This window comes from Lagenorhynchus albirostris, chromosome 4, assembly GCF_949774975.1.
Source record: "Lagenorhynchus albirostris chromosome 4, mLagAlb1.1, whole genome shotgun sequence".
Lineage (NCBI taxonomy): Eukaryota > Metazoa > Chordata > Mammalia > Artiodactyla > Delphinidae > Lagenorhynchus > Lagenorhynchus albirostris.
In genome coordinates, this window is record NC_083098.1 from 113,054,909 (window position 1) to 113,068,384 (window position 13,476).

At 36.7% G+C, this 13,476-nt stretch overlaps 1 protein-coding gene across 1 annotated transcript in view; it reads right to left on the reverse strand.

Annotated features, from left to right (window-relative positions):
- TACR3 (tachykinin receptor 3) overlaps positions 1 to 13,125 on the reverse strand; it is a 60,329-nt gene extending 47,204 nt beyond the window's left edge. The window contains exon 1 of the mRNA XM_060147368.1: positions 12,581 to 13,125. Within this exon, the coding sequence (XP_060003351.1) occupies positions 12,581 to 13,125 (545 nt within the window). The remainder of the gene's footprint in view (positions 1 to 12,580) is intronic.
- Positions 13,126 to 13,476: the final 351 nt, after the last annotated feature.

A 13,476-nucleotide genomic window follows, 5' to 3' on the forward strand; every position in this document is an offset into this window, starting at 1 on the left:
CTGTGCAGCAGAAACTAACACAACATTGTAAATCAACTTTACTCCAATAAAAATTTAAAAAAAAAATAAAGGGAGGGAAAAAAATGAGAAACACTTGTGAAGTTCACAGAACAGAGGCATAGGCTCACTAAATGACTGAGACCTAATTATAGGACTCTAGAATGCTTCCCCTTCCTCCGTACCTCACCACCACATTACTAACAGTCTATTTAGAGCAGTTCCTTTTATCCAGAGCATCATGTCCAGCTATCAAAAGACAAAAAAAAAACCCAAAAACAAAACCTGAAGAGATGAAGCAAGCATGAGAACCAGGCATAGAAGGGATGTTGGAATTATCATACTGGGAATTTAAAAAAACTGGATTAATATCATAAGGGCTCTAACTGATAAAGCAGACAGCATGTAAGAATAGCTGGGCGATGTAAGCAGAGAGATGGAAATCCTAAGAAAGAAAGAACCAAAAGAAGTACTAGAGTTGAAAAACACTGCAACAGAAATGAAGAATGCCTTTGATGGGTTTATTAGTAGACTGAGCATGGCTGAAGAAAGAACCTCTGAGCTAGAGTATATATAAGTAGAATTCATAAAAACTGAAAAGCAAAGAAAACAAAGACTGAAAAAACGGAAAAGAATATCCAAGAACTGTGGGACAACTACAAAAGATTTAACATATGCATAAGGTTCCCAAAACGTTCCAAAAACCTTAACAGACACCTCACCAAAGAAGATATGCAGATAGTAAATAAGCATACAAAAAGATGCTCCACATCATACATGACCAGGTAAATGCAAATTAAAACAACAATGAGATACCACTCACCTATAGAATGGTGAAAATCCATAACACCAGATGCTGGAAAGGATGTGAAGCAACAGAAACTCTCATACATTGCTAGTGGGAATGCAAAATGGTTCAGCCACTTTGGAAGACAGTTTGGCTGCTTCTTAAAAAACTAAACATACTATTACCATATGATCCAGCAGCAGTTGTGCTCCTTGGTATTTACCAAATAGAGTTGAAGATTCATGTCCACAAAACAAAACAAAACAAAATAAACAAAACAAGAATCCACAAAAAACCAAAACAACAACAAAAATCAAACAAAACCCTGCACATGGATGTTTACTGCAGCTTCATTCATAATTACCAAAAACTTGAAAGCAACCAGGATGTCCTTCATCAGATGAATGAATAAATAAACTATGGTATTGGTTTGGCCAAAAGTTCATTTGGTTTAAAGTTAAAATAAAAGACACATTTTTCATTTTCATGAGTAACTTTATTGAACAACGTATTCATTAACCAAACGAACCTTTTGGCCAACCCAATACATCAGATGATGAAATATTCACTGCTAAAAAGAAATCTAGTATCAAGCGATGAAAAAACATTAACAAATCTTAAATCCATATTACTAAGTGAAAGAAGTCAATCTGAAAAGGCTACATACTGTTTGATTCTAACTATGTGATTATGGAAAAGACAAAACTATGGACACAATAAAAAGATCAGTATTTGCTAGGGGTTCAAGGGAATAGGGTTGAATAGGCAAAGCACAGAGAATTTTCAGGGGAGTGAAAATACTCTGGAGGAGACAATAATAATGGTTACATGTCATTACACATTTGCCTAAATGCATCGGATGTACAACACCAAGAGTGAAGCCTAATGTAAACTATGGACTTTGGGTGATTATGATGAGCCAGTTAGGTTCATCAGTGGTAAAAAATGTACCGCTCTGGTGGGAGATGTTGATAACAGGGAGGCTATGCAAGTGTGGGCGGCAGAGGATATATAGGAAATCTCTGTACCTTCCCTCAATTTTGCTGTTAACCAAAAATTGCTCTAAAAATAAAGTCTTAGAAAAAAATATAAAGGTATCATGAGTAGTTTGAATAGTGTTTACTTTATTCTTTCATATAACATATACAGAGCCAACATGTTTTCTATACCTTGGAAGAGTGTTATACTCCTTTGTGAGTTTGAATCAGCTTCCAACATTTTATCCTTGAACTTTGAAAGTGGTGAAGTATCTGAGATCTTTTTTTTTCTTCATATGAAGATTTTTGCCAGTTCTCTTCCTCTGGGACATCTTCATCATTTGTCACTATCATTTTCCTCATTCATGTTGATAAATTCACCTTCACTAATTTCCTCTGGCTGCATATTTAGAGTCTCTTGTAAAGTGACTGTCAACATTCTCTTATTCAGCTATTCTTCATCTTCACCTATACTGGATTTGAATTTCACTATCAGTGTTATCACTTTTTATTTCTTCCTCTTTGTTGGCAAGTCCTTCTCTTGATTAGCCATTTTTCTAAGGTGTCATTTGAGTTTATCATTGAAAGACAATGAGGCACTGCAACTATGTGCTTTGCTGTCTGTGCATGAACTGACTAAGATAATCAGTGACCAATCAGTAACAGATTTTGAAAAATAGGAATATGATTGGTCACTGATTATGAAGTACATCTGTTATTTGTGGAGTGATTCATGAGAGCTTAAGAGCTAGCAGATAATTTTTTACATTATGCAAGTACTCACAGTTAATGTGACATGGTAAGAAAAACTTGAGCCATGCTGTTGAGGGGACTGGTGTTATATAAATAAATCATCTTGGTAACTGAAATTTGTGCAAAGCAAGGATTGCATGTATTGAATTGTGCATGCATAGAATTGGTTATGTGTGTTTGTGTTCTTTGGCATATGTGTTCTACTTTTGAGCTGCTAAAACTTTAAAATGGTGTCCTTTTATATGTTTCTAAGGAGACCTTATTCAGTTTCATTCTTGTTCATTAAAGATAGTCTCATCAATGGTTTTGTGACTGGTCAATGGAGATTGTCAGTAATTTCTTACATAGGAAAGCATTGTAATCTATTATTTAAAAAATATTATTATACTAGTTTGTTTGTGAAATACCACAGCCTTCAACATGAAATTTAGCTTATGTAAATCTTTGTTGAAGAGATACTGAAAATATTTTTATTTTAGGAGTAAAACATTTTAAGTTAATGAAAACATGATGTAAGTTTAAGAGTTTTGAATTTATTTTATACCACGTAGTTAACTTAATGGGGAAAACGGCCTTCATATATTTATTTAATTTGAAGGTATAAAAATCAATACATATGGCACTGTGACGTCTTTTAAATTCAGTAAGTTTATTCATCTAAGAATTCTGAATTGTGGTTAATAGTACTTATTCAACATAAACACTCAATTTGTGAGTTTTTAATTTCTTCAAAATTGTTTCCTATGCTCATTTGAAAATCTCCTAATCATTTTCTTTATAGATGATACAGTTTAGTATGATAATCACATATTAGGTTGTATAGAATATTTTAAATGTTTTTATTTAAATAGTAACTACTCATAGCCAATTTATTAGGAGATATTTTCTATACTTCTATAAAATAAGGAACTTAAAAAATGCTTCTACATTTCTGTGTTTTACTGCTCTAACACTATAAATGTGCTTTCCCCTGCTATGTGTTCCCAGTTACCATAGACTCTATCTATTCTTCATTTACTCAGTTGAGACACAGGTCTAGCCTTGTCCTCATGGAACTTAGAATCCAGTAGGGCAGACATACAAAAAACAATAAACATTGCAGATGAGCTAATTATATAGTATATTAGAAGGTGATACATGTGGTAAAGAAAAATTTAAAGCAATTTCAAATAGAGTAGTCAGGGTCCAGAAGTAGTACAGGTAATGAACAATATGTCTGGAGTAAGAGTGTTTCACACAGAGTGTAAGATCCTGAGGTGGAAACACGCTTAGTATATTGATGTAACAGAGGAATGCAGTGATGGTGGAGCAGAGCAGCGGAGTGTAAGTAGTAGGAGATAAGGTTGGAGAGTAACAAAGAACCAGTTACTATAAATTCTTATAGACCGTTGTAGGAACTTTGATTTCTACCCTGAGAGAACTGAGGTGCCATTGGAGGATTTGTAGAGGGGATATATTATCTGACACATTACAGGATCTCTCCGATTGTTGCATTGAGAACAAACCAAAGGGGAACAAAAGCAGGGGTAGGGAAACCAGTTAGGTGAGAAATGATATTGACTTGGACTAGGGAGGCAACGATAGACATCTTAAGGAGTGATTAGATTCTACATATATTTTGAAAGTAAAAGTGATTAGATTTTCTGATTGATTGGACATAGAGTATGAAAGAAGAGATGAGTGAGAATACTTCCAAGAGTTCTGACCTAGGGTTCAGATTTTTGACCTCAGAAGATTGTAGGAGGAGTAAGTTTCAGAGGAAAATCAGGAACTTTGTTTGGAGCATGTAAATTCTGAGATGCTTATTAAACTTTCAGATGTTGAAGTTCAATAGATTATTGGATTTAGGACTCTGGTGGACTACAACTGAGGGATTCAAGTGAAGATATTAATTACAGTTTCATTAGGATATGGGACATGTTTGTCTTGTTTATTCCAGTGTGCCCCATATCTATACAATGTTAATACTTAGAAGGTACTTAAGAAATAGTTATTGAGTGAATGACTACAAATGTAGTGATTTGTGTGCTGGTAAATGTTTAACCACAAGCACTCTAAGGAAAAAAAAACACAGAAACAAAACAAAACTCATGACTTCTAGCATTTGCAAATTTCTGTGGTGTAAATACTCCTACCATGATTTCAAGCTACCAAAGTAACATCACTAAATGCAGAGTTGAGAAGAAATGTGCGCAATTGATTCCCTCTAACAAGTATAAATCAGCTCCAGAGCACAATTGAGCCCTTTGTTGCTTAGTGATAAAATCAGATACACATTTTCCTTACTTACAGGTATGCGTAAAAGAAAAATTTAAATAACCTTGATACTTGGGCAGATTTGAAGGTAAAAAAAGTCATAGATAATAATACAAACTCAAAATGGGGGACTTCTTAAGCAAATATTTAAAAACTTTTGTCATATACCAGACTAAATAATAGAAATACTGAGCTAATTTATCCCTGTATCTTTAGGCAGTCTTCTAAATTACTCCACATAGGTGTGATATCTTTACATAATTCCTGGGGAAAAGATTTCACCGTTTACAAAATAATCCATTGTAATGTTAAGGTACTCTTTTGCCAGAGATGTCTTCATGATTTCTAAATTAGCCTAGAAAGTGTGTTAAAAATGCTTCCATAAAACATCTATCACTAAAAATCTATACAAAGTTTAATCGAGTTGTTCTCTCCTTGAGTCTAAACTCTTTAGCGTGTATCTCAGAGTCATTATTAGGTCCTTAAACAGTATTTATTTATTTAATTAATATTTTAAAATTTTTATAGTGATAAAATATACCAAACATAAAATTTACCATTGTAACTATTTTTAAGTGTACAGTTCAGTGGTACATTCACATTATTGTGCAACCATCACCACCATCCATCTTCAGAACTTTAATTAATTAGCAATGTATTTTGTTTCATGTAAAAGAAGTACATTTTGTTGTAGATAATTAGAAAAGGAAAAGTATAAAGGAAAACAAAATTACCCAAAATCTCAGCATTCAGAGAAAATCAAATCTATATCTACCTTATTGCACATATAGAATTATATCAGACTGTTAAATCCATAGTCTAAAAATTCATCGTGTGTTAGAGATCCTGCTGAGTCTAAAGTGGGATTCAGACTCTGACTGTGTCTAATGAAGTGGTGGGGCTTCAAACCCCAGTTGTATATTTTGCACCATTTATCCAACATACCAGTGAGCAAGTCTCAGTAAGAATGGTGTATTCTCAAAGCAATGAGGCATAGGGAAGTAGGGAAACAATTCCTCATCCTGGACATGTGGTTTAGAGCTGAGCCCCAGGGAGAGAGAGTTGCAAGTAGAAGATGAAGGAACACTGGTCTTTAAGAATTTGTTAATGGAGCAAAGATTAGGGACAAGATAATTCCTCCAAATTCTATTTGGAACACAAATAGACATCACAAAAACTTCAGGCAGAGGGCAGTTTGTAATTTATGACTTCTGCAGATTTGGATGCAATATGCCCAAAACAACTGGAGAAAGGCATGGCTTCTTCCAGAGACACTATTATGTTCTGTACCAAAGTGCTGACATTGCTGTTTCTTTCTTTCTGTCTCTCTCTCTGGCCAGGGTATGGTGAGGAGAATGGAAGTGCTAAGGAGGACTACTGATGAACTCTCATCAGACTTTCCTAATTGGAGATTAGCAAGAAGTAATTGGAGACTAGCAAGAAATGGTTTATAAGCAAAGGTTATAAAAAGATTAAAAAATTTTGGATATGCATGTTAATGTTAGGACATTTATATACATGTGCCTAGAGACTTGAAAGAACTGATGTTATATTCAAATGTAATTTTAAAATTTCTACATAGAATTTCATTTTTAGATGCCTCATCATTCATTTCTTTTTGTTGAGCTTTTTAGTTGTTTTCAGTTCTTTGAATTTTGATTTGAAAAATATCTTTGAACATGTTGGAAAATTGCACCCTGAAAAATTTTTGACAATATATACCCAACTGTTAGATTAAACCATATGAAATATTAATTGACATTTTAAACTATTAAAAACTGGCAATTACATATGGTTCAATCTAAAATCATGTGTTAAAATGCCATGTTTACTACAACTTAGCAATCTCTGCCGATTTTAATGGAAAAAAGTTATATCTCATCACTTTAATTTTTATTTGATTACTTTTATGATTCTTTTATTCAGGAATCTGGATTGTGTGCTTACCATGTGCAAAACAGTATGATAGGCATAAGGATACAATAAAGACTAAGAACAGAGGGAACTTGTCTTTATGATGCTTATAAGTTTATTAGAGGAAATTATTAATCAAGTATTCTTAATTTAATATATAAAAATGCTATGTCTAACATGTGCTAAGAGAATCTACAAAGTGACATTTAATTTAAATTGGGAGGCTTATGGGACATTTCCCTGTGAAATGAGATTCAAGCTGTTATCTAAATGAGGAGTATGTTCAACTAATGAGGAATGGGCAGAAGGGAATTTGAGACAGAAGGAAAACTGTGTTTAAGGGCTTTGTGGCAAAAAGATAGCATCACACATTCAGGGACTTGAAAGAGGATCAGAGTGGCTAGAACAAAGATTAGGAAGTTGAGGTATAGTATGAGTTGAAGTTGGACAGGTCAAGGAACCAGGCTATCCAAGGTATTATTATCTGGATTAAGAATATTCTTCTTCTCATAACAGCAATGGGAAAACATTGTAGCATTAAGTAGGAGTGCAGAAACATCTTCTTATATATACTAAGGTGGATTAAGATTGGATGTGGGGAGACCAATTAAGAGGTGTTTTTAGTAGTCCAAGAAAGGTATGATAGTAGCTTGGACTAGGGAAGTGGGGGTAGAGTCAGAAAGAAGGTAATAGATTGGGAGCTATTTGAACAACTGAATGGATGCTTGTACTGTTTATTGAAATGGGGAACACTGGAAGAGGAAGAGGTTTGGAGGTAAGATAATGGGTTTGGAGGAGTTTGAGGAGCTTTTCAGACCCCAAGTGGAAATGTCAGGTACACGAGCAGAGCTCAAAGATGGTTTAGAGGATTTTAAGCTGGTGATCCATTTACTTTTTGAGTTTTAAAACATATGTATGTATTATTTCTATCTTATATGTACTTACTGTAATTTAAACAATTAAAGTAAAAATGTTATAGAGTAAGATAAACATCTATATCTTCATAACATATAATGTCCAAGATTTATAATTTGTTCAATAAATTTTAGTAACCCTGTATGGTAAATTTAAAATGACATGATAATGTGGCACTATTTTAGTAATTTAAAAATATATCTTTATTTATGCATGTACATAATGTACTATGTGAGATATACATATCACAAAAAATGAGGGGAGAGTTGAAATGTGAACATGAAGATCATAGATAGGCTATATTTGGGGTGTAGGACAATTACAGGTAAATTTAACTTTCTAATATTTCTATTTTTAATTGTTTTCACTGTGCATGTATGATCCTTATAATGCATGAGGGGAAAATAAGTTTCAATAAGAGACTGGTATAGAAGATGGATCAGGATCAGAGACTGGGGACTGGAATGAGAATGATTTGTAGAGCTTTTGCCATATGTTACAACTTTGAATTATCTGATTCTCAAGCTATATCCAAAGTTCAGGTGGAAAAAAATACTTTTGGAGGAAATACATTTTATCCTTTTTTGTAGTTTTTTCAATGCAACAAACCAGACCATCTGGAAACTGTGCTCAGATAGAGGTTTTACCCTGAGAATATCATTCACTGAGTTCTGCTTTGGCATATGTCTTTGGCCTACTCAGAGGAATGCTAAGCAAACACCTATGGGAAATCTTCTTTTGCATTTATGACACTGTGGTTGAGGACACTGTCCTCTTAATTACCCATACAAAGAATTTCTTGAAACTCAAATGTCAGAAATTCCGAAGCCCTTAAGGAATGTGTATATATTGTTTATATGGACAGTGTAAACAAATTTACTGATTTTATTTCCTTTTTTGTTTGTTCACTAAGAGGCTCAGAGACATATTTGAAGCTTAACTTTTATAAATGATTGGGACTTTTTGACCTGAATGTCCATGTTATAACTTCACTCCCATCTTGTTTCTATTTTCTCCCTTTCTATTTTTTCTAGTTTTAATTTTTCATTCATTTATATTTGTCTACTTTATTGTATGGATTGTTATGTGTCTTCTATAATTCAAAAGAAAACCAATTAGATAATAGAAAAAATGGAAACTGTTCATTCAAAAGTGAAAAATGAAGCTGTGGGTTTGAATGAGATCACTTAGAAATAGAGAATAAAGTAAGGACAAAATCAGGTCCAGGATTTGGTATTGTGGAACCTATGCATTTAATTACTACATAGAGGCAGAGAATTAGAAATAATTCTAATTATTGAGAATTAATAATGCCATGGAAGAGAGGCTGAGTGGGTAGGAGGTGATCAGGACTGTTGGAAGCCAAGAGGCAATAGCCACCTGTGAGGAATACTACTAAAAGGTCAAGGAAGTCGAGGATTAAAATGCTCACTGGATTTCTCAATAAGGCTCTTTGGGTAGAGTGTTGGGAAAAGAGTTCAGATTTGAATGTCTTGAGAAGCAAATAACAGGTGAAAAATGGAGATACAGAATATAAGCAATCCATAATTTAATGTTTGTTAGACACTTTTATTTCTTCTTTTGTGAATTGTTTGTTACTTTTGTTCTTTTTATATTAGAGATATATATTTTTATTAGTGTGTAAGAATATGTTATATATTCAGCATTTTTATACTGTGTCTGTTAAATATGATATAAACTCCTTTTTCTCCCAGTGTTGTTAATGTAACATTGATATCAACTGGAGTTCTGCTAGTTATCTAAGAGACACTTCTGATTTCACCTTACTTTGTGATAATTTTATGTTTCATTCATTCAATTAATACACATTTATTGCTTTCATTATGTACTCAGGATTAATTTTATGAGAATTTTCACTTGAATTTGAATTTGTTTGATAGTTTTAATCGAACTTTCACAGCACACTACAGCAGTAATTTTAGTGACTGCAAATGGGATATTTTAAAATCCTTGAATAATAACTACAAATTGTAAAAGGAGCTAAAGATTCATAAAAAATTTTCTAAAAGTAATCTTTTCCAAAGCATAGTTTTAGTTACTGTTTTGCAAAGAATGCAGATGTAAACCAGTTTATCTTGGGCTAAGCTCATGCCGTTTATCATCTGGGCTAAATAATGAGTCAAGTCTTATTGTAATAAAGAATGTAACTGCATGGGCAGTGGCTCTCCCTAAAGTAGAGAGGAATGAGGAGATTGGCTCAGGCACTAGAATTAAAGACTGATAAAGATGTTTTTTAAAAAAATTTACCAAAGTATTTATAACCATAATATTTAAAGCAATGGTAAAATTTACCACAATACATTTAGATAATTTGTTACCACATTCAGGCCTTATGATTTTTTGTGACTATATATTTTTATCTGTCCATAATAAGCTTCAAAAGAAATAGAGGTTCTATGAATACTTTGCATAACAGCTTTATGAGAAGCAAATTTTTTAAAGTATAGCATATAAGATAACTTTTTATCTATTTGGCTAAAAATATAACTTACTTCAGTTAGAGTAAATATTTATTTTACAAATTATTTATGTCAGGTGTCCCTGGGTTTGAAGAATATAAAGTATTTTTTGCTGTGTTTGTTAATGCTTTTGAATTATTAAATAAAACATATTAAATTACTTCCTTAAGGTTTCCAGGTAAAAAACAGTGACTGTCACTTAAAAAATTCTTTAAATATTTTAATCAGTACTGGACCCTATGCCCTGAAATTGTCCCTTACCATATGTTAATAAACCTTCCTAGAGTTTCTAACTTAACTTCAAAAATGTGCTTAGAAAATGGAAGAAAATATTTTCTATTTTCTAATATCCCTGTATGTCAAGTGGGATATGCCATACATTTTTAAAAAGATAATATTTCTATTATAAACTGTTCTATTAATTTTCTAACACTTGCATTCTCAATTAAAACATAGGTAATATATATGTAAGATGTGTTATATATAAAGTAGAGCAAGATTAGAGGCAATTTCACTTGTTCTCCAACTTGGGGTTAATTTTATTTCTTTTTGTACTCACCTCTGTCCCTACAAAAATGAAGGGGTGAGATACTTGTGGAAAATCAGAGATAAAGGGGAAAGGAAGATTGGCAGTTTCTGAGGCTTTTTTTTTTTTTTTTTTTCCCCAATACGCGAGCCTCTCACTGTTGTGGCCTCTCCTGTTGCGGAGCGCTGGCTCCGGGCGCGCAGGCTCAGCGGCCATGGCTCACGGGTCTAGCCGTTCCGCGGCATGTGGGATCTTCCCGGACCGGGGCACAAACTCGTATCCCCTGCATCGGCAGGCGGACTCTCAACCACTGCGCCACCAGCGAAGCCCTCAGAGGCTCTTAAAATGTGGTTTTATGCTTACTTATCCTAGTTAGTGGCAACTAACCATTGCTCCTTCAATTGAACCCCCTGGGCGTGGCATTTGAAAATTGTTTCTAAAGCTTTATGTCATCAAGACCTCTACGATCACTATTTCAAAATAGTAAACACAGAGGATGGACTTACGGAAAAAAAAGTAGTTTTTTCTTATTTTTTCTCATAATGGTGGCTTAATGTACTAAGAATTAATATTAAGCCTCATTTTACTTTGAACAAGTTCGTTAATATAGAAAAAAAGTGTTTTTTTTTTTATTTTCACAGATGAGGACATTGTTACTTGAAGTTAAAGTGACTTCAACCCCCTCCCCCGGCCTCCGTGTATCCCCCTTGCAAGCTGCCAATCATAAAATGAAGACTAAAATCAACTGGTGTGTTTCTTTTTTAGCATAACATTGAATTAAAATGTAACTGTCAGTGACAGGTAGAGGTTTACCATTGTGTTAACACAGTATGCATGGTCCATAATGTTCAATATGAGAAAGAAAAAAAACACACAGAAATTTCATAAACTGGAACCCGAGGACAACTATTGGAGGTCTCTCCAGCTTCTTAAAATTGCTTGAGAATCTCAGAATCCCCACTGTAGATGGGGGGACATTCTAAAAGATTATCTTCAACAGTTATAAAGCGGTGTGCCTCATTTCTTCTTCTTCTTCTTCTTCTTTTTTTTTTTGCGGTACGCGGGCCTCTCACTGTTGTGGCCTCTCCTGTTGCAGAGCACAGGTTCCGGACGCTCAGGCTCAGCGGCCATGGATCACGGGCCCAGCCGCTCTGCGGCACGCGGGATCTTCCCGGACCGGGGCACGAACCCGTGTCCCCTACATCGGCAGGCGGACTCTCAACCACTATGCCAGTAGGGAAGCCCGGTGTGCCTCATTTCTTAACCACTTATTCTTTGGGCTTTTTGTTGTCCATCATCTGAATGACTTGGATGCCATCTTCCAGACACAGGGTTTACCATCTCATGGCCTTCACAGATTACTGCAAGTGAAATCTACCTGAAACACTGTGGAAACTGCTAGCTGACGGCAATCATTTGGAGGGAGCTTATTGCCTCTGATGGATCCTCCATAACTGGGAGACCAAACCAGTGTTGGCCTTGGGGCAAGGATGGGTAAGGGGATGGACCAGCAAACCAGAGGGAGGAGAAGGGTAACTTATCATTCATTTCTCTGACAGAATAACGCCTGACAGAAGGAAAGCCAAAAAGTACATTTTACAGATAACATAATTTTTGTGGCAATTGCTTGAAGCCATCTGAGAAAATGTGCGAGTACTAAGCGTTTCTAGCTGAGTTTGTCCTACTTGGAATGACAGATTTTCCCCATCTCTCTCATTCACCTTCTTCAGTCCTTCTAGATGCCCTTAATGGGGATCAGGGGGATTAGGGTGGGAGTGGGGAGGCCATAGAAGCAGAAACCAGTTCAGCCATTAGAAGACTACAAATGGGTTAGTGACCTCCTCTCTTCAAGAACTTTTAACTGGTCCCTTTCCTTTTATCAAACCCATTTTGTCACCATTTCCTTTGTAACCTTATCCCACCGCCCAGCTCCTCTCTCCCTCCCCCTCTTCCTCCCTCCCGGTCTTCTCCTCACCTGTCCACTGCAATGGCCGTCATAGAGTAGATGCTGGCGAACACCGCTGTGATAGGAAAGAAGTTCTGGAAGCGACAGTAGTTGGCGCCGAAGTACCACTCGCTGTGAAGCGCATAGATGAAGTTGACCAAGGTGTTGAAGGCGGCCATGGAGGCGTCGGAGAAAGCCAAGTTCACGAGGAAGTAGTTGGTGACGGTCCGCATGCGCTTGTGGGCCAGGATGATCCAGATGACGATGAGATTCCCGAAGACCGCCACGGCCACCACCACGCCGTATGCTAGGGACCAGAGCGCAATGCGCCAAGACGGCTGCACGAACTGGTTGGTGAGGTTGGCCCGGAACTGCGAAGGCGCCGCGGAGGCCGCGGCCAGTCCCAGCGTGGAGGAGGAAGCGGAAAGATTGCCGGCTTGGGCTAGCAGTTGCAGCCACTCGGGGTCAGCCTCTCCCGCGGCTGCCCCAGCCTCGAGCGCGGCACTCGGGTTCCCGGCGTCCGCACCCGCTGTTCCCCCGTCCGTCCAGTTCGCGGCTACGGGGAGCGAGGCCATAGCGATGGGTCGGCAACCCGGTTCCCCTCACTCAACCACTGCCCGCCCGGGCAGTCTCCCTCGAAGTTCTTCTCTGCTTCCCGGTAGCTTTGCTGCTCAGTGGACCTCAGCCCCGCCCGAAAGCGGGGTAGAAAGGTACCCACAGCACTTTCTGGTTAAGGGATGCTTTGAACCTGCAGGTGATGGGGAGAAGGGAGGCACTTTCCCCGAGGAGTCTGCGAACCTAGCAGGCAGGCAGGATGAGACAGTCGGAAAAAGAGATGCTAAGGGCTGTCGCCCGCGGAGAACTCCGGGGTCGCCCCTGCGCGAGTTCCCGGGCACCGGCTGGAGCGCTGAGGATCGGGGGCTGCT